We start from the raw sequence: 21,626 nt of genomic DNA on the forward strand, positions 1-21,626 counted from the left end.
CTAAATTTCTAACTTCTAGTTTGACTGGGTTGGCATCTTTCGATGATAAAGCTGTTGTTATTAAATTCCTTATAAAACTCCAATTACCTAAGTCGCTTTCATAATTTTAAGAATCCCTGTTACGGGTTTCGCGAAACATTTGAGGGTTCAGTTTTGGGCGATATGATTTATTGATTTGTTAGCTTTTTCTTTGAGACTGTGAGGAAACCCGTTCTGGTCAGTTAGTTTCTTCGTAGTAAGTGGTCGTGAGTTTACATATTTCCCTGTGGTGGCTTTTCAGTCTGGTCGTTCGATTGCCGTCAAATGTTTAAGTAGATAACTTCAAATGCCTTTAGCATTCTCGATATGGTTGCAAGATATTGAGTCGAGGTGAAGCACTTTCTGAAAGGGAACTCCTAGCCACGTATTGTGCTGTACGCCATTTCCGGAAATATGTGGATGGTCGACAACTCACTCTGTTCACTGACTACAAACCTGTCACCTCTTACCTCGTCTTCGGTTAAGTACTCCCACTGAGAATCTCGACAACGTTATGCGTTTTGGATAAACAACGTAATTGCAGACGCCTTTGTCTCATATAACTTCCTTGAACAGGTTCCAAAGCGTCGAGATACCTAAACTCACCTAAAGTCAAAATGAAGTCAGTGATTTTCAGCACAATTTGTCTTCATAACTAGTGAAAATTTGTATTAAACAGATGAGAAAGCGTAGGGAAAATTTGCTATGTGGCACATCTTTATGTAAAAGTCAAATGTCGCAAAAACATCGACACAACCTCTTCAATAAGTTGCCCAGACTTTCACATCCAGGTGTTCATGCAACCATATGTGCAGACCGTTTCATTCGATGGTGAGAAGTGGTACTCATAATGGACATTACTACTGAAACAGCAGCGCTCACCTTAGTCGAACGGTGGGCAGCGAATTTCGGCCTCCCTTCAACTATCATCACAGACCATGGGCACCAGTTCGAAATTGCACTTTCTAGTTGTTTTACCATGCCACCACGGATAAAGCGATTCCGAAAAACAGCATACCACTCACAAGCCAACAGGTTGGTAGAACGCTTTCAGCGACAAGAAAAAGCCTTACTCTCAGCTACAAACCCTTAATAGTGGACTGATGCCCTTTCACTAGTGTCACATGGCAACCACAATGCAGTAGCGGAACAGACAGATGTATGATAAATTAGGTTAAATTCGTACTAACTCTTATTGTTGGAATGAAATGTGATCAGAGGCTCCAGATGAGTGAATGCAGTAATAAAGGACAATGAGTTGTGATATTTACCAAGGTATAGTAAGTTCAAACGAAGGAAGGTAAGTGAAGGTTGGAATAAGGAAGGCTGTTTACTAGAATGGAAAGTGCATATATAGAGTAAAGTTTTAAGAGAACTAATAACTACATCTCTTATTGCCTGATTATTTTTATCCGATGCCGGCCACACAGCCCTACTGTAAAAGTCCGATTTAGCATTTTATAGGTTCTCTTAGTAGAATAGCTAATCCAGCATCAAATCAGAAAAATGAGTCTGAATGGTACGAGTAGGAGAACAACCTCAATATCACAAATTGATTGCCTTGTTCTCAATAATAAATGGCCAGACACACAAAATGTTGTGCTCCACAAACATAGGTGGGTTGAAGCCATCGCCCCCACCATTAATGCTTGCTGGTCAGTAACCCCACCCTTCCTCCTTTTGCGATGTTAAACTCATTTATGCTTATTTTTGAATATATATATCATACCTCACACAATGGTCTGTGTTTCATACTCTGTTGGAAAACACTATTTCTATAAGTACCATTTTACAAGCTCATCAGGCAGTTACAAATTACGGACTGCTTATAAGGCATCGGTGCAATGCTTTAATTGACTATTATAAAGTATGGATTGCCAATCAAAGTATAGGCATTGAGAAAGGAATGACGTAAGATAGTTGTTTACCAAAGTAGGCGGAAAAGTATAGAAATATATGAATTACAGATAAGGTAACGAGTGGTAAAGTAATATTGATAACAAGTCAACGTAGTGTACAGGAGAGTAAAAAGCTGATAAAGAATAGACAAGAAGGAACTCATATTAACTTAGCATACAGCTTAATGAAGACTTTGGCATTTCCAGACAAGTTAATTTCATTCCCTTATGGAACTCTCAAGCAATTACTGCTCAACCATGTAAAGTATACAGATTTCGAATGCGGTAAAGGAAAGAAATTCAACGAAATGACTCGCCAGAACGTCAGGAATTCCACTGCTTTACTACATCGTCACAGTTCAATATGTAATCAAGGTTATTCAGATAACAACTCATTAAATTGTGAAACAGTTCACGAAGTCGAACACAAGTTTGGTAAGAGCTTGTTCCGTGGCAAGTTTGACCCATGTACCTCATGTGTATTTTGCAATTCCAAATGCTTTAAATGTGGTAAAACTGGATATATTCAGTCAGTTTGTAATAAAACGGTTCATTTTTCTGAAACTAATACTAAAATTTGTGATTCTACTAGGTTAGATGTCTCGAATGATCACTTATCTTTGTCCGAAATTTCGAGTAGCGGCATAACGTCACATAGCATTCCAGAGTTTTATGAAACTCAGAATCATTATGAGACAAAAGTTTCTAATCAACCAACTTCTTATCGGATTTCTCATATTATTGTATCAGATTTGGTTTGTCATAATGATTCCTATATTTCTGATGAAATTTCTTACAACTCTGAGAATAATATCTCGAATGAGTCAAACCATGATCAAAAACCTGATCCAGCTTTGGTAGATGCTGATTTTCCTAATGATCCATTACTCTCTAATGAAAAATCAAGTTCTGATATCATATCAAGTGATATTTATCCTCACAATGAATTTCTCTTTATTAATATTCCTAATGAACGTGACGAATATGCTCTGAATGCGTCGAATTCTAGTCACATTTCTGATGTTGTTGTGTCAGGTGTTGGATATTCACGCGAACAATGTGTGTCTAGTAGAATCCCTAGTCAGTGGTATGGTGAATCAGAGGGAATAGCAAGTTTTCCCGAAGCAATCAGAGAACCAGTTTACCCAGATATGAAGTTTGCACGGGCAGCAAATTCAAATCGTGTGCAAGATTATCCTAATGAGTATGAGGCAGATGCATGTTTTCCATTCGATTGTTTCGCAGGTGAATCACATGTGTTAATTACACATATCAATGCATATTTACATGTGTATTCTAATATGAATAACAAAAAGAATATGCACCATAATTTTTATGCAAGTCAGAATTACATGATGGAATGCCTCAAATTACGTGTCACGTGTTTATCTCCAAATACTCAGATAATAATCGAAGTGTGAGATATAAAAAGATAATGCAAATTGAGAGCGTCAAATTGGTCATAATACTGCGACGTAAGGACCCAACTTTATTCCGTGGTGGAGGATAGCGTTGGAAAGTCTATGATGCAAATTCTAGATATTAGTGGTTCCACTACACAACCGACATGGTGTTTGTATTCAATTCCAGGAATCAGGTGAGTCTGTTTCCATTTCGGTTGTTAATTCTAATACTAACGACTGCATTCTAGATAATACAGAGTCTACATTCAATACATTGTCGGACAGATGTAAGATGAACATAAGAAGAAGACGTACAATCGATTACAGACACACTCCAATTTAAGCTGTGGCGGAAGTGGTGTTTGAATGAACCAATGATTCTTTTGTATTGATGACTGTTTTGATTTTGAATTCCAAATACAGTACATTTGTTCGTGTTCATCTAATACTTCTTGGTTAAATTACGTTGTTTTTTCTGGGATTACTAGTTTATACCATAGTTCAAATACTCTTAAATATCACATTAACATCACTTTTCATACCGTTCTTAGTACTACGTTATCTAACAACAGTCCACCATGAATAACTAAACAGGTCAAGAAGCATCTTGGACGTGGGAAAAAGCATTGGAATATGTTTATATTTACAGGCTCCACACAGTAGAGATCCATTTATTTCAAAACACGAACGCTTGTAAAGCTCTGATAAGTAAGACAAGACATATGGAATATGATTAGTTAGGGATAGTGAAAATAATCAGAAAATGTTGTTTTCATATACAGAGAGACAAACTCAGAGAAATGACAGGATTCCACCAGTTTTGGTGCACGAAAATCCGATTACGGCTGCAATAAATGAGATTACAAAAGCTGAAGTTTTATCAGAATATTTTAGCGAAGGGATTTTTATGGAGGTGGTGAACAAGCAACATTTAATTGTTATCATAACAGCTTGCCGACGAATCATGTGATAATTGAGAAAGGAATCGTCTTATGACTACTTCGATATATCAAACCAGACGATTCCAGCAGTCCTGATGGTATTTGTCTTAAAATTATGGAAGCCATGTAGAATGCATTCGCTGAGCCTCTGGTCACACTGTTCGATATGTCGTTGCGGTGGTCCAGACTGCCAAGAGACTGGAAAGACTCAGTAATCAGTTCTTTGTATAAGACTGGGAGCAGAGACTTATTTAGTAACTATCGACCTTTTAGTCGGACCCGTGTAGTTGTCCAACTAATGACAAGGACTATTCAAATGGTTATTTTTAAACTATGTGGAGGGCATAATCTTTTATCCGGGGAATAGCACGGTTTCATTAAAAGCTTATCATGTTTGACAGATCTGCTCACTGCAAGATAAAATTGGGCTGCACCAGAAGATAGAAATATTCCTGGAGATGCAATCTTCACACTTCTAGGTAAAGCCTTTGACAAGGTAACTAATCTGGGTCTTAAATAAAAACTGCAAAGTTTCGGAATTCGTTATAAACTCTTAAACTGGACAAGTGACTTTCTCTATGATAGGAGACAGAAGGTAAGGGCAAATGGAGCTCTCTCAGAATGTTAACCTGTAAAAAGTGGAGTTCTCCAGGGTCAAATTGTTGGTCCTCTTCTTTTTTTGATCCGTGCGAATGAATTACCAAGTCTAGTTGTTATATCCCGTGGAGATTTATGAATGGCGACTTTGTGAACTATTTGTGGGCCAATATGATATGTATATTTCCTGTTGTGTAAGTGGTAAGTAACTAAACTATTCATATTCGTGTCCCTCTTATTATAAGCTTTATTTTGATCTATAAACTATTATTATATGATTTACCATTATTGAGTTATCTCCAGTCTATTGATTACTGTTCCCCCCTATTCACAGCCACATTTGGCCAAAACTCGTAAAAATGTTATTTTCTATTTTGTGGTACGATGTGGTTAGTTTGTTTTGTATAGAAACCCAGCATGTTTGAGAACAATGATTCATATTGTGGAGGCTGTTATTGGTGTTGTGGACTTAACTGGCTGGGCTAGGCAGAAAGCAGGACTGATAAGTACTCAAGCCTGCTCACACGGCTTTTTGCATCATTCGGCGATCAATAAATTCACTGCTCTCCAATTGGCCGTCAAACAGGGCACGCACGCACTTAATCGATATAACAGTAGTAAAGTCATCCATTCTACTCTTCTCCGATGATATAAAGATTTAGAGACTCACACACAATATGTCAGATATAATAATACCACAAGATGACCCTCAATCATTGCTTAAATGGATGGGCAGTTCGTCCTTATAAGTAAACTCTTAAAAGAGTAGGAAGATGCAATAAAATAACTGCGACGATTCGTATCACTACACAGCAGGCGGAGTTACTAACTAAGGCCTGTTACTCCCAATGGAGCATAGGCCGCCGACCGACATTCTCCAACCCACTCTGTCCTAGGCCTTTCTAGTTCTATCCAGTTGTTGTTATTGTTAGTGTAGAGCCATGATGAAAAACTAATTGAAAAGAAATTTCTTCGCTCGATTCGTTCCTTTTTAATTAACAAATGTCAAAATGGGAATTTTCACTTTATTAAAATGTTCTGAGCAATCATTTGCCCTAAAGGTTCTCAACGAGTATCTGAAGTATAGCACAAGGCTCAGTGAAGCGAAAACAAATGTTGATTTTATAAAGCAGTGCATTGAAACCAACTTGTATCCCAAATTGTATTGGAAATCTTTACGTCGCTCTGGAGTTCGACCAAATGGAATGACTCTCAAACGCTATGCGCTTAATCAAATCGATTATCTAAATTCATATATTACCAAGATGTCAAGAAATGTCAACGAGCGAATTTACGCGGTTGAAGAGCTCCCTGTTAAGTTAAGAAAACAATATCTGGACTATGTTAAGCTGGTGGTGAACTCAAGAAAAGAAACGAAAAATATGAAACTTATGAAATATCTAGACAAACAGGTTCCAGAAATGAAATTCCCACCTAATCCAGATCAGTACGTACACAATTTTTCCAGTATAAAGCTTGATATGACTGAGTTAGAAGCGTTATCATTAGGCCCTAAGTTTTGTGATTTTAAGAAGACGGTTAATAAGATGGACGTCGAAATTCAGTTTGAAAATCTGTATGCCCAAACGGCAGAATTAGTATCTTCTTCAAAAGATAATGTCGAAAGTTTCAAATAAACACTAGTGGACTGTTGCTTTAGATACTTAAATCATGGACATAGTTCGAAAGGAATTTTGACGAATAAACATAAGGAAGCTCTAAGAAAACTTAAAACTAATGACAATAAATTAATCACTAAACCAGACAAAGGTTATGGGATAGTACTCATGGATAAAAACAACTATATAAACAAGATGAAAGCCCTTTTAAATGATCAAAGTAAATTTCAGAAACTAGTAGTGAAGAATGACTTGGCAGACAAGATTGAAAAGCAAATAATAGATTCGTTGAAACAAATCAAACAACAGAGTTTTATCTCAAAAAAAGTGTTCGAAATGTTAAAACCTACAGGAACGATCACACCACGGCTATATGGCTTGCCAAAAATACATAAAAGTGGCTTGCCCCTTCGACCCGTTTTAGATATGAATAACTCAGCCTACCACACTATAGCAAAATGGTTGGTGCAAATTCTCAAACCACTCCACAAGGAAATTGTTAAACATAGTGTCAAGGATTCCTTTGAATTTGTCAATAATATAAAAAATTTATCGCTCAAGAATAAATTTATGATATCATTAGATGTAACGTCCCTATTCACCAACATTCCTCTACTTGAAACGGTATATTTTATTTGTAATGAATTAACAGAGAGGAACTTAGAAACGGTAATTCCCGTATCCGCAATAAAACAGCTAATTCTTAGATGCACAATGAATGTTCAATTCCGATTTGACAATGAGTATTATAGACAATGGAATGGGGTAGCCATGGGGTCACCATTGGGCCCTATACTGGCAGACATTTTTCTGGCAAAACTAGAAAATGGTCCACTCAATGACACAATTAGCCATCTAACATCATATTGTCGCTATATAGATGATACCTTCATAGTATTAGAAAAAGAACATGAAAAGGAGAACATCCTTAATATATTTAATAATATCCACCCATCAATTACGTTTACACTAGAAGAAGAACAGAATGGTAGTATATCGTTTTTAGATGTCCAACTAACCAGAAGAGTAGATGGAACATTAAAAAGAGGATTACATAGAAAATCCACAGTTGGACAGTACACTCATTTCTATAGCGCAGTACCAATGAAATACGAAAGAAACCTAATAAAGATCCTAACTCATCGTGCTAGAATGATTTGCTCTGATGACATTATTTTAGATGAATTGATCAATATTTGAAACTTGCTTAGTAGGAATGGGTACCCAATGAAATTCATCGACAAACACATGACGGAGACTAAGAGAATGACAAGGGTACCTACTGTTCCGAAGAAGGTACTGTTCCTAAAGTTACAATTCTTAAATGATGCTACGGAAGAAATCTTGACACAGAGGTTAAGAAGGGCAGTACAGAAAACATTTAACGCAGCCCGACTTAGTACCGTCTTCTACAACCGCCCCACAATAAGAACTGTTAATAAAGACAAATTGCCTGAATTCTCCACATCTATGTGTATTTACCAATTCAACTGCTCCTGTGGAGCCAGTTATATAGGGCGTACAATTCGGCAAGTTCGTCAACGAATAACAGAACACCATCCGTCGTGGTTGACCAAAGGACAGGTAAAGGGGATTAAGAGTTCTATTCTCGCTCACTTGGTGGACACAGGTCATCAGGTTGAACTGAATAAAGCTTTTAAGGTTATCTACCATATTCCATCAAATTTGCCACATGGTTTACGAGCTCGTCTATTGCACATAGCTGAAGCCATCGCAATTCATATTCACAAACCGAACCTTTGTATCCAAAAGAAGTTTGTACAACCACTCTCGCTAACTTGGCCATCGGTATAGCGGAGCTTGTAGCATAATTTCGGTAAACAATTATCTTATTCCTTCCATTTTTGTATTTTGTATTTTACTTATTCTCTTCATTCGTCTCTTGATTCTTACATAACTACTATATTACTGACCATTCATCAAAATATTTTGTTAGTTCTTTCTTCTCTTTTTTTCAATATATTATGCAACGTAGAAACTGATTGATTTTCGAATAATAACTTTGATTAGTATTATTCCTTCTCTTCCAATTAATGTTAGTTTATAATCGATGTCATTATATAATAATTACGTAACGTATCTACTCCATGAGTGTTATTTAATTATTGTAAATCACATATATATTAGTGTAGAGCCATGATGAAGAACTAATTGAAAAGAAATTTCTTCGCTCGATTCGTTCCTTTTTAATTAACAAATGTCAAAATGGGAATTTTCACTATTCAAATGGTTATTTTTAAACTATGTGGAGGGCATAATCTTTTATCCGGGGAATAGCACGGTTTCATTAAAAGCTTATCATGTTTGACAGATCTGCTCACTGCAAGATAAAATTGGGCTGCACCAGAAGATAGAAATATTCCTGGAGATGCAATCTTCACACGTGTAAGTAAATCCTCTGTGCAGCATTTCCGAAACTGAAAGTTGTGCGCAAAATTTTGTGCAGTAGTAAATGAACGATGATAGCGGTTTTGTGAATATTCGTCTCTAGCCATGTGAGTTCGGTTATACGCTTGAACCCAATTGATTTTTGAAAACGCAGCTGTGCCTTGTATGATACCTGTCAGGTTGCAAACGTGCGGCAATGAGTAGCGGTCACGAGTGGTTTTTTGCATTGAGTCGCTGATAGTCACCAGTTCGATATCAGTGGTTGTTGCAATTTTAAAGGAATATTTACAAAGGAGTGCTCATGGGCTGTTCGATGGCCGAATGATTTTTCATTCCATCATGTGGTCAAATTCGCTTTTAGCCAACCTCAACTCCTCGAGAGCTAGTTGGCGAGCTCTCAATGGTACAAATTGTCCTGTAGTAGTGATGTGGTGTCTAACATTGCTGGTTACGCACGGCGATTCCGGTCGCGTTTGGTACAGTTCTGGGTGCTTGTCGAGTATCTGTTGATAGTACAAGCCGATCACATGCCAAACAGTGAATGGAGAAAATCTAAAACCGAGAAATGAAGGTACACAAACGGAGAGCTTATATGGCCATCTACCGATTTCCATTTACGCGTGTTGGTGAGTAGATTACAGCGTTGTAACAGATGCATATCAGTGTCCGGCATAGAAACATCTGCACTAACGAGGATCCAGTGGATGAGTTTGCGTAAAGCCATGTTAAGATACACATACCATTCACCATATGTGGCTATCGGTTTTCCACTTGGCGTTTATAGGTTAAAAACCGGCTCGTGATGTCGGTCGGTTGCTGGAAGAATTCTAACTTCTATGGCAGCGTAGACAGGCTAGCGAACTTTCGTCATCATATCGGTGGTGTACATCAGATGGCTATATTTACCGTCTACGGTTGCGGCCAACGCGTGTCGGATGACTCGGAGGACTGAGAATTTACGAATCGGTGTTCCAAATCACATCAGGCTCGCCACGAAAGATGCTACAAAAATTCGGAATTAGACGACGCTTTTATCATCGAAAGATGCCAACTCAGTCAAACTAGAAGTCAGAAATAAAGGAGTTCGAAGATTTATTTGGAAAATTATCGGTATGTCAAGGAAAATTTGGTCCGAGCTAGCTAATAATTTAAGGCGATGCATAGTTCTACGTATCCACTCATGATCTGGTGCGGATACGGGACCGACAGCCTTCAGCTAGGTGAATCTGGTGAAAGTAATGATGGTCAGCCTCAACGTCGAAGACTTCGAGAGCTATTTTTTTTCGGTTATTTTACCTCTACATTTTACTGACCACACAACTAGTTTGGTAATTTACATCTGTCGTTGTCAAGAACGTATCTAGCACATATCACTCCTAATCTGCAAATTAATATTAGGATGCTCTTCTATGTCTATTTCGCTTAAAATTTCCAGATTTGCAATTTTGGTTTTAGATATCAACCTACACGCCAAAACATTCCTTGTGCCTGTACGAAGTATATAATGTTGATAAAAATTTAAAACCATCAGTCAGTTTGCTTTAACATACTTTTCAAACTGTAAGACTATCAAATTCAGTTTCACATAATGTTTGTTTGTTCAAATACGGTGCAGTCGTCCCACTCGATAGAAGAGTTTTGGCGGCATTCTGCCAGTAGTGCCGTTGCTCAAGATAATAAAGTTCATACTATTGTGTGAACCCTAGAAATACAAAATCAGTTAGGGCTTTTGATGAGGTTTGTAGCTCTTAGTTTCAAATGCATGGATTGCGATGTTAAGTAACAGTGTAATAACCAATGTATTTAGGACTGGTGTGTTTGCTCTCGGCAGACGTAAGCAACTAAGTTATTTTAGGTATTCCTGTATTCGTTAGTCGTCACTGAGTGCTAGTTCGTTGTACTGTAGTCGTGTTTTCTGAATATTCACAATTGGTTCGTGTATCCATTTTAGCATTGTTAGCAGCCAATCAATGACCTCTATTGATTTCGAGGAAGGGGAAGTTGAAGATTTAAGTGGCTCAGACCATGAGGATTCCGGTCACGAGTACACAGACTATGATCCAACAAAGTATTTTGACTTATTTCTGTACATAACCTTCACAGAGTTAGTCTTTATAAGTCGTCAAAGCGCAAACGTCACACTCAGCGTAATGCTGATAGGTCCAGGTGTTCTCGTCGAGAATCAACTGTTTTGTTGGGTCTCCGAGCTGTTGAGCTTCCACATGTGGATGGGCGGAATGCAAACAGTAAGCGCTCCAAAGAGCGTAGTAAGCTACCATTACTTGAATTCCTGTCTGAAGACGAAGATGATACTTACTTAATGAGCCATGAGGAACCTGTAAGTCCTGTTACCTCTGACATGATTCATGTGAAAGGATAAGACAAAGTCATCTGAAGGCACTCGTAAGAGAAAAAAACGGAGGAAAGATGGTCCTCATAAATCTGCTTCTCAATCTAGGTGTAAATATTATATGGATGGTCGTTGTAGCAAGGTTTGTTCTTTTGTATGAGTTCCACATATGAATAGGGGGGTTCTTGCCCATTTCTTCATGATTTTACACCAGCAAAGAAAAATGAACTGTGCAAGTTTTATGCTGTTGGTATGTGTTCCAAAGAGTCTGCGTGTTCGTTTTTACATGGTGAATTTCCGTGCAAGTTCTTCCATCTGACGAATGATTGCCATCATGGTAGTGACTGCAAGTTTTCACACGCTCCTCTAACAGAATTCACACGCTCTTTGTTAGAAAAAATATCCTCAAAGGTTAGCTTAACATTTATTGTCAACCAACTTTCATCAGCATAGCGTTGATCGCTGTTCTAAACCCGGGCTTGTACGACAACATGACTCGAAACCCTTTATGAGTGGCCGTCCGAGAAACGATGATCATGGTGACGTTGATTACAGATTTGACCAGAATCTCCCACAAATGTGAGTTAATGAGGCATGCTACCAATCGATTTCTTGTTTGTTGTCGCTTTTCATATGATAAATTCTTATTGGTGCCTAATATTTTGATGTAACTCCTATCTGTTCTTATATCACATATTAGCAAAACTAAGCTTTTGATATGTGAAGTTAGGTTCCCTATCATATTATTTGGGACGTTTACGACTTATGTCCCTTTCGTTATTAAATGAACCTTTGGGACAGCTATATTTAATGCATCGTAAATCTGAAACCTTTTTAAACAAGACGTAAGTATTTTAACCATTTTTATGTATTTAATTGATAATAACGATCACTCGCAGTGAATATTAAGACAGTGAATTTTGTAGTTCAAAACATACATATTTAGTGCTCTGTATTATGGGATGGCTAACATGATTTTCTTTATGTTGGACCGTACGCTGGTGGCGCATATGTATCTGGTGCCCCTTTGTACCAATATGTATGTGTTTAAATAAATAAATAAATAAAGACTGTACGCTATTGAGTTCTATCACTGAAATTTACTTAATGTACATATTATTTAGCAGTTGGTTTGCAATATGTGCTTTAAATAAGATGGATCGGTGCTTATCCTACTAGCTCAAACAAATTACACATAATTATTGCTTTACATTGTCTTTCCTCATAGAGGATTTGAGTGATACCACACAGATGTTTATCAGAGTCGCCATTCTCACCAAAGTTTGGTCTTGGTGTTCGCCAAAGCTATGCTTACTACTCAATACTATATCGGTTTGTGGTATTAAGTACTGTGGTGAATAGTCGCGTTACAGTTGCTAACGTGATTTATTATTTGTGGTGCATTTTTGATGCACCACTCAATGAAACTGAAAACTAGCTACGCCAGTTGTACTCGCTTTTTTTTCTAATGCTGAAATTTTAATGGAGAAACAGTTGTTTTGAGAAGAAAATGTATGTCTGTTACTGATTCCCTATTGTATTGAGTAAGTTAGTGAGCTGTGTTATGAGTTTTATTTTCTCTAAAATCTTGTTACACAAGTTGAACTTTAACTGCCTGTCAAAAAATTGAAATATAAGTAATTATATGTTCCTAGCATAATTTCTGGAAATCGAAAATAGACTGATAGGTTGTTGTTAACTTTTGTTACTTGGATTCTGTATCACTGAACTACTACAATTCTACTGATTTGAAAATGTATACCCATAATTCCACTACTACTCAAGGCTACATAAAAGATTCCCTTGTTCCGAGCTTATTTTATTACTTTAAGACTAGCTCACGTACATTTTCAAATCACTGCTTCACATCCAAAAGCTCAGGTTCCGTTATTTGGTCAAATATTTTAGTATCACCATTCATAGCTTTTACACAACCTGTTCCGGTCATTATTCTTTGTAGCATGTGTAGTGCACAGCTACTTCAGCCAATAAATGCGTTTCCATCCAGTCAAGCTGTACATTGGAGATTTTGGTTAACAAGTACATGGTGACTCAGTAATGTCACATGCACTACGTTACTAGTTACTTGTGGATTTGTTTTGGCCGACATTTTTAGTGTCTAATTAGGTTAAAGAATAAACTTCGGAGTAGTATGGAAAAGATTACTAATCTTTTCTGTTACTCATGTGAACAGTTATTAAGGGACCTTGTTAGCTAAATACATATCGGCAGGAATACAAAAACCCGTTTGTTACTCATTAATCTACACCAATTATCACAAGCAAGTATTCAGGGTCCTAATACATGGCTTAATTTGTTCGATAGTTGTGTCTTGCTTTGGAGCGAAGAAATAAATGGCGTTATAAGGTCACAGATACCCTTACAATACCCACTTCTGTACAAAAAAGTTATACAACCAATTTATTAAGCATTGGTGTATTTATTCAGATTTCAGGCATACGGTGTAGAGGCATAAACTACTGAACGGATGCCCAAAATAGTAGATACAGTGGGATGCGAACCTCTAACCTACTAGTCAAAAACCAAGTGGCTTGGGCGGTAAGCCACCGTCCCACAAAAGGTATGAGTTAGGCGACTGTGGTAGGCTTATGACAACTCATGTTTGCAACCTATGTCAGACATCGAATCTCTGTCTTTGATGGATAATACTTCTTAATGTGAGATTTAGTGAAAGAAGGTGATGATATCAGTTCATTAAGTCACTGACAGTAAGCCTTTTGTGTTGGGAGATACTTTACACGATGAACCAGCGGGTTGGTGGTCTGCCACCGTAAATGGCGTCGTTAGAAAGTGACACCCGTGGTATAAACGTCTCTACTTCCTATTCTTATATTTTAACGTCCCAGTTTTGTACTTATTGTTTAGTGACATCAGTCTTTGCTGGCTTGATGTAACGAAATATATTTATATTAACAGTTAATTAGTCGAATTAGTAGTACAAACTAATGAAACAAGGCTATTGCGTAAATCGAATTAGGTAAAATGAAATTGGAATATATAAACAATTGTGTGAAGCATAAGCAACCGCACCACCGAACATTCTTTTATTGTCACTTAGGCGTGACACTATAGTAAAAATATACTATCAGCCTATCTTGCCATTCCCCTATGGTATCCTGCTACTAATTGCTGGCTGTCCCATATTAGCTATGGTTTCACAAAATGCTTGATTTCCTCGTGGGGCGCCTTCCAAATCAAAATTGATAGCGTCGTGGTGGTAAATATGGGAGTAGACCATAATCATTAGATTTGTAACATATATTCTCCCTCACTTAGTCTTCTCTTCACTCTATTTACGAATTCATCTTTAAGTGCAAGCAGGTACACTTTTTGAGAAACCATCCAGTTTTGGGGCAAGATATGAACCAAACGATGATGGGAGGTTAAACACAAATTTCTCTGATGGACTCAAACGTATTTAGGAATTCATAGATACATATTCTTTTTTCAGAATCTTCACATGATGTTGCCTGCAGATCAGGCACTTATAAAGGAATCTTCAAAAACCTTGACGCCAGTAGTTGCATTGTGGGTTGCTATTTGTCTAAACCACACTTCTCAGTAATTTGAATATAGACATATCTTCAGCCCCTTTCAGCTCTGAATGATGTACACCTACTTAAAGTAGAGAAATTAATGGTGCGGCTAACCACCATCCGTCAATTTTAAACTGTATATACCCTGGCATCCGTGAATTCGTCATTCACTACTAAAACGTTGGTGCTAAAACAGTTCATCACATCTGTTACAAGGTTTACATCGACTACGTTAGCACTGTTTTCTTACATCATTCTTTCATTGTATGTAAGGGATATCTAGTATACCTCTTATTTTTATGATGAAATTATCACCGCGGTCAACATAATTCATATACGTTGAGATTTATTTAACGGAATAGTTTCTTAATTTTCATTAAAGCAGTGTATTTTGTCATCATTTTCTGAAGTTTAAACACTCCACAAATTAATAGCGAGTATCGCAAAACTGTGCTGCTAAAGTAATTAGTAAAACCAGTCAAATTTTTGACGCAAGAATGTTCCTCACCGTTTGGCTACTAATTATCTTGTGTATTCGTTTGCAACGTTCATCTTTTTAAGGAATATATCATCTGAAAAAGAACTTGCTACTCCTGGTTTCAGCCCTCAACGTATGCCAGTTTTAACGCCGAATCTTTTTGCTCCTGTCTGCACTCCTAGTCCTCGTCACTTCCGCCCAGAGCACGAAATTTCACGCGCTAGGGGAATGCGTCCGTTCAATATGGTTCCTGGTGAGCAGATGCCTCAAACTGTGTATCCCAAAAATGACCGGTGTTTCCCTTCACCGGTGCCTTACGGCTCTGTACCATTTCAGTCTCAGCACGTCATGCCTAATGCAACATGTTCACCCACAGTTAACGGATTTCGACCCCCGTCACTGCTTGATACACCCCTTAGATGTCCACCTTCAAGAATAATGCCTCCGCGAATGCGGATGATGGACCCTGGAAGCATGAGATTCCCTAGGTTTAGGCCTAGATGTGAGACGTTTTATGGGGCTGGGGTAAGGCCCTCTCCACCTATTCGACCGAATTTCGATGCAGTACATGAAGAAGCCATAGTCAGCTCAGAACTCGATATGATGGCAGCTCTTCTTGCTTCAAGTAAAACGATGAATGACGACTGTAAAAACGGTTCGACTATCCCCCCTTCATCGCCTACATGTGTAGGTGAACATAGCCTGCAACTCGAGAGTACGAGCCCGCCGCAAGTAAGTTATTTAAATCAGTATTTTTAATGATTTATTCGATTTGATGTATCTGCACCTAGTATTGTGTTGCATTGCAAACCAGATAGGATACTTAGAAAGATATCAGAAGACTGCCATTTAAGGTGTCACTGGTAATAAATATTCGGAATTCAACACCTAGGACTTATATTGAATTCGATTAACTATGATTTACATTGGTCCCGCCATAAAACTTGATGCGGAATTAGTATTACGTACTTTGAACTTGTAGCTAATAATAATTCATCAGAAATGTGAAGGGTTTCCTTGTTCAATAGGTGTTGACTTACATTTCACTACATTAATGTTTATGATGAATTTTTTCTTCCCTGTTATTTTAGCTTTTTTCAAAAACCGAGACAGAAGCAATCCCTCCTAATATTGTGGTTGAAGATAGATCCGCACCTGATTTTACTACAACTACTCAGATGGGTGGTGTCCCTCCATCTCAGGGTCCAGCACCTTGGCGTCTCATCCCCTTGGACATGACTGTCAAAATTCCTTATCCATTGATGGAGCTCCCTGTAGATGACTTGCCATATCGTTTCGAAGACCCAAGGTTGCGTGGCCAACTGACAACATTCAGACTTCAACCTCCATCAAAACCTTCGAGTGGTAGTGACCCAGAAAATTCAAGGTGCAATGATGAACCAGAAGCACAAAATCACAATGAAACCAATCCCATTGGAACCAACGATGATAACCCAGGTGGTTTAACACAAAGACGACCCATCAAACTGCAGTTGCATGAAATGGCTAACACCTTTGCTAATACCTCATCCGATCATTTACACGTACCTAGTCGGCAAGGTGATCGTTCCTACCTTGATGATCCGCGATTTCGAAGGCGAAGGATCATGGTCCCAGCACCAACCTCCCAGTCAGCTTCAAACGTTCTCAATCAAGATAACCCTAACAATACACCACAAACTACACAAGAGTGCTCAAACTAATTTATTTAAGATCTCCACCAAGCACTATCGTGCATGTAAATGAGTCCTAGCTTTATTTATTTCAATAATTTATTAAAATCGTCAACGTGTACATAAATAAACCAACGTTTGAACAGATCAACTTCAAACAAGTTTCAGCCGACACGTTTGTCCATATTTTGTTCGTCTAAACTTCGAAACTTCCATATTGACTATTCCATTTCAGATACTGTTCCAGATCACTGGACGAATTACTTGCTCTAACTTGTCTGAAAGCAGCATGAAAGTCAGTCAGTTCGACTGGTCTAACCTTGAAAGGAAAGATAAAATTGTCTGAATATTTTTAGGTGACAATGCCAAAATGTTTGTTGTATCACCATATGACTAGTATTAGTAGGTTTAAAATGGAACGAAAAACGTCACAAAGATGACTTAGCAATTCAACTGTATTCCCCGAGGATTTAAATCGTTATATACAACAACTAAGGAGGGATTTAGGGAGGATAGTAAGTTTTACTTGTAAAGAGAGGTCTTTTTAAGAATGATAATGCTTACATATATTGTGATTTTAGGTTAAGCGTCCCACTTACTTCGTCGCATGCTATATGCTGTATTGCTTCCATTGTCAGAGAGCGTATAGGTCCCATTGCAGCTTCTCGACAGAGATTTGCCATGTCTGCTCCCGAATAACCTTTTGTGTTAGGAAAACATGATTAATTATTTGTGTTAACACCAAACAGCCTTGCAATGGATCATTGTCAAATTTAATAAAATAGAGATTAACCTTACTAAAAGTAAGTCCACTGACATTAAGTTGTAACATACAAATAAGCAGTACTTACCATTAGCACGATCAGCAATGTCCCAAAAGTCTTCCTCTTTTAATGTGTGATGGTTTTGTCGCAGTAATCTTTGTACTATTTGCTTTCGCGCGCTCCTGGTAGGCAATGGGATATACAATCGCTTGACAAACCGCCGTCGGGCGGCCTCATCAAGTTCCTGAGGTCTGTCGAATTCAGTAAAAAGTATAAGTAGATATCATCTTAGAAGCGTCACCATCAAACAGTAAAATATACTTTCTGGGGACATATTTGGCAGCTTGATTAGTTCAAGGAAATGAATAACACCACATAATTATCATCAACATAGTTCAATACATATGCTACATTTACAAACAGTGGTACGTAACGACAGAGTAATTGCTTTGTATTGACATGTGCTTTGATTTTAAAGTAATTGGTAGTGCTTTATTTCATAAATGCAATTGTTGTGCTCTTTTGGTATGAACAACAGGTACATGAAATTTAAAGAAGCTAAATTCGGTTGGGATACTTAATGGTGAACGTCCCATAAACACTCTTAAGTAAATTATTGTAAACAAAAAATATATATATACCTGTTTGTGGCTCCAATGAAAAGTATGCGTTCATCGTCATTTGTTGTTATTCCGTCCTAGAACAAAAACCATACGTCTGAGATGCGCTAATATAAGTGAGTAGTTTAGAGAAATATAGAGTTAGTGAACTCACTAGCTGTACTAAGAACTCGGTTTTAATCCGTCTGCTTGACTCATGTTCTGTTTCGGAGCGTTGAGTAAGCAGAGAATCGACTTCATCAATAAAAATAACAGATGGTTGGTGAATCCGAGCAATTGAGAACAATGCACGCACCAATTTCTCACCTTCACCAACCTAAAACAATATGACAATAGCTTTTCAAGTTTAGTAAGCTGGGAAAAAAGTAGTATAATAGTCTCTTTGCGAAAAGCACGTTTTTATTAAAGCGTTCAAAGTAGCAAGTATGATGTAAAGAATGGTTTGCTTACCCATTTTGAAGTAAGAGAGGAAGCGCTGATGCTGAAAAATGTCGAGTTACTTTGTGATGCAATACATTTACCTAAACTCAAAAAGAAATTTTTGTACTTAGTCCCAACGGTAAGTTGCGTCAGCGTTTATTTATATGTGATGACACTCACAGTTTACGATTGCTTTGTTTAAAGTTGTCTAGCGCAGTAAAAACACTAATTATGCTTAAATTTTAGCACTAAATCTCTCTATCAGGTAATAAAACCATACAACTTCGATGGCCTTTCTTATCGTGAAGCAGTAAACTGGATTAAGCAACCACTCACTGTGAGTGCCATATGATAATAATTGAATACAATACAAAAAGTGTGCTTGGACTTTCTATAACCTAAGAAGCACGTATTCAAAATAGGCTTACCGATCAAAGTTTTTCCTGTCCCAGGAGGGCCAAAAAGTAGCAAGCCCTTTGGAGGTCCACGAAGCCCAACAAAAAGGTCCCTAAAGTCGAGAAAGATGGTACAGGACGGTTGATAATATGCAAAAAACAGGACATTCTTAAATTTTAGCAAAGTTTGAAAAAGTCCCCAAGAGTTCATGTATACCACTAGACGATGTTTATTGCTAGGGCATGAGAATTGTGTTCTATCATACCCAGGCTGTTTGAATCACAAGCGTGTCACTAACTTATTGTAGATATCCACTTTAAACCAATAACTTCGTGAAATCGAAATAAGCCACAAATTTTTAAAATGTATCCACTAAAATCTAGTCACAGAAAATGGAGTATTTTCTAAAATTCGTTATGAATACAATTGCAGGGATATACTGTTCAACCATAACCGGTTTAGTGCATTAAGTAAATTATTCTTTTGTCAGACATCTTCCCTTTAGTAATTTGTCTTACTAGTATCCTCTATTTTACTACACTTGTCTTCAAATATTCGGTGTCAGTGACATAAAATAAATTCACCTATTTATATGAGATTTATAAGATACCAGGATTCGTAAATGTAAACGGTAGATTACGAAAACTAATGCTGATTTGAAGGAAGGGATAAATAATTCATTAAACAAACATAAGGAACAAATATCATGAATGGTTAGTTTAAGACTTAAACATCTAACGCTATCCATATTCATTAAAGAGTGGTAATGTTTTTAATGGTCAACAATTTTTCTGTTTGAAAATACAGAGGTAACAGAGAACCGTATTGCAGTCCGGAAAGGCTTTTTGAGAATTACCTTAGTGAGCGACCATATTAAAGCACTGCAGAGACAGTGCGACCAACTGACTTCATATTCCATGTGCTGTCGAGCACAAGAGAGTCTTTCTAATTATCTTATCTTTTCCTGAAGCGAAATTAAGTGATACAAAATGATTAACTCTGCTATTGAAACCTCTGTTTGGTTGTGAGGTAAAGTCATACTGAGAACTACCATTATATCAATGTCATATAACGTGAAGTCTGTTAAAGACCGAATGAAGTAATGCCTATACTGGTATATTCACATTTTCTAGATAGTTAAATCATTATATTTCATGGATTCTGTTCAGTTACTATGTAGATTGACCGATGTACCTCATGATTTCGTCAGTTGTTATGATGCTCTTGTTTTTAATTATCAATGAACTCTTTTTATGTCTAGAAGACGAATGTCGTTTGACAGTAGGGTGTTTTTTATTACGTTTGTCCATACATATAATCTAAGATCTTTATTTTTTCTCCTAACACAGAAATTCCTAACTAAAGGTATAATATATTATTATTTGACTATTAGGATAGACTTTGAACATTTTTTAAAGTGCGTATAAACTTAGTTTACTGATATTTACATTTCAGTGGTTGTTAAGCTATTAAAACAAAGACGAAACATTTATAGTAAACATTGAGTAATCACACAAATGATGTCAATATTGTAACGTGCCCACAAAAAGAGTGATTTTCATACGACTTTTGTCCTGAATTATCTAGCTGATTAGATTCCCTATTGATTAGAAAATGTATCTAAATAACACATTATACCACTTATACCTCTACCGACAACGAGTTATATTGGTAGCGAAGATGGTCAGTACAATTTTTGTAAACTGCCAGAGTTTGACAGAATCTTATGAATTCACCCAAACGAACATGGTTTATGTATGAGACGACTAGATCTCCCAAGTTCTTTATTTAATCCTGGCATAGTCAGAAAATATATAGTGTATTTTGGGTTGCGGGTGAAAGATGTATAGGTATATATTATGACTCACGGTCTAAGCATTGGAAGTATTACAATTTCCTGCAATGTTTTCTTAGAAAATTCAAGACCAGCAATATCATCCCATGTAATTGAACTCTTGGAATCCATTATCTATAATAACATAAAATAGAAATTGAATTATCACAGATTTGACTCAAAATCTCGAAAATAAAACTCCGAATCGAGTATTTTGTGAATCAAGTATTATCTGGCCCATAAATTATTTTCTTCCTTACCTCTTGATTATTACGTAAGCTCATTTGTTATTTATTATCGAATCAATTTATAATGCAATCTTTCCTAGCCTCCTATAGACATATATTTTCCATATAACTATATATACGAATGTACAGCTTAAGTAAATGATTTCGTCGAAAACAAAATTTTCTTCGCTGAATTCTCTTTTTCTTATTTTGTGTGTGCATATTGCTGATAAGTTCGATCACGGAGCTTGTGTTTATTTCCATGAAGAATTTAAGAGTTTAATTATGACACGATTCAGATAAACATAATTTAGAATTGAATCAAATAATGAGACTTGATTATTTAAATTACATAGGCTCTCCTTAAATTCCTTCACTTATTATTAATGCCAGACTGGCATTATAATTTTAACATATATCAC

General features: G+C 37.0%; 2 protein-coding genes across 4 annotated transcripts in view; one reads left to right on the forward strand and one right to left on the reverse strand.

Annotated features, from left to right (window-relative positions):
• Window positions 1-10,507: 10,507 nt before the first annotated feature.
• Window positions 10,508-16,973, forward strand: Smp_002820.1 (hypothetical protein; the record flags this gene model as incomplete). 3 transcript variants are annotated; one of them, XM_018797960.1, is made up of 8 exons in its annotated part: window positions 10,522-10,622; window positions 10,837-10,953; window positions 10,989-11,223; window positions 11,261-11,377; window positions 11,413-11,646; window positions 11,684-11,814; window positions 15,354-16,002; window positions 16,362-16,973. In XM_018797960.1, the coding sequence occupies exons 1-8, from the start codon at window positions 10,618-10,620 to the stop codon at window positions 16,971-16,973; spliced, it is 2,100 nt and encodes a 699-aa protein (XP_018652949.1). In that variant the 5' UTR covers window positions 10,522-10,617. The 3 variants fall into 3 exon arrangements, with proteins under 3 accessions (XP_018652950.1, XP_018652951.1, XP_018652949.1); XM_018797961.1 differs by having other exon boundaries at window positions 10,508-11,223; XM_018797962.1 differs by having other exon boundaries at window positions 10,508-10,622; window positions 11,261-11,814.
• A 166-nt stretch (window positions 16,974-17,139) lies between these two features.
• Smp_002810 (fidgetin like-1) overlaps window positions 17,140-21,626 on the reverse strand; it is a gene marked incomplete at both ends in the record, with an annotated part of 10,253 nt that continues 5,766 nt past the window's right edge. Inside the window, 8 exons of the mRNA XM_018797963.1 lie at window positions 17,140-17,262; window positions 17,543-17,643; window positions 17,795-17,958; window positions 18,349-18,404; window positions 18,482-18,643; window positions 18,778-18,848; window positions 19,176-19,255; window positions 21,012-21,112. Coding sequence (XP_018652952.1) covers window positions 17,140-17,262; window positions 17,543-17,643; window positions 17,795-17,958; window positions 18,349-18,404; window positions 18,482-18,643; window positions 18,778-18,848; window positions 19,176-19,255; window positions 21,012-21,112 — 858 coding nt within the window. The remainder of the gene's footprint in view (window positions 17,263-17,542; window positions 17,644-17,794; window positions 17,959-18,348; window positions 18,405-18,481; window positions 18,644-18,777; window positions 18,849-19,175; window positions 19,256-21,011; window positions 21,113-21,626) is intronic.

The sequence above is a fragment of the Schistosoma mansoni genome, chromosome 6 (genome assembly GCF_000237925.1).
Source record: "Schistosoma mansoni strain Puerto Rico chromosome 6, complete genome".
In the NCBI taxonomy this organism is placed as follows: domain Eukaryota; kingdom Metazoa; phylum Platyhelminthes; class Trematoda; order Strigeidida; family Schistosomatidae; genus Schistosoma; species Schistosoma mansoni.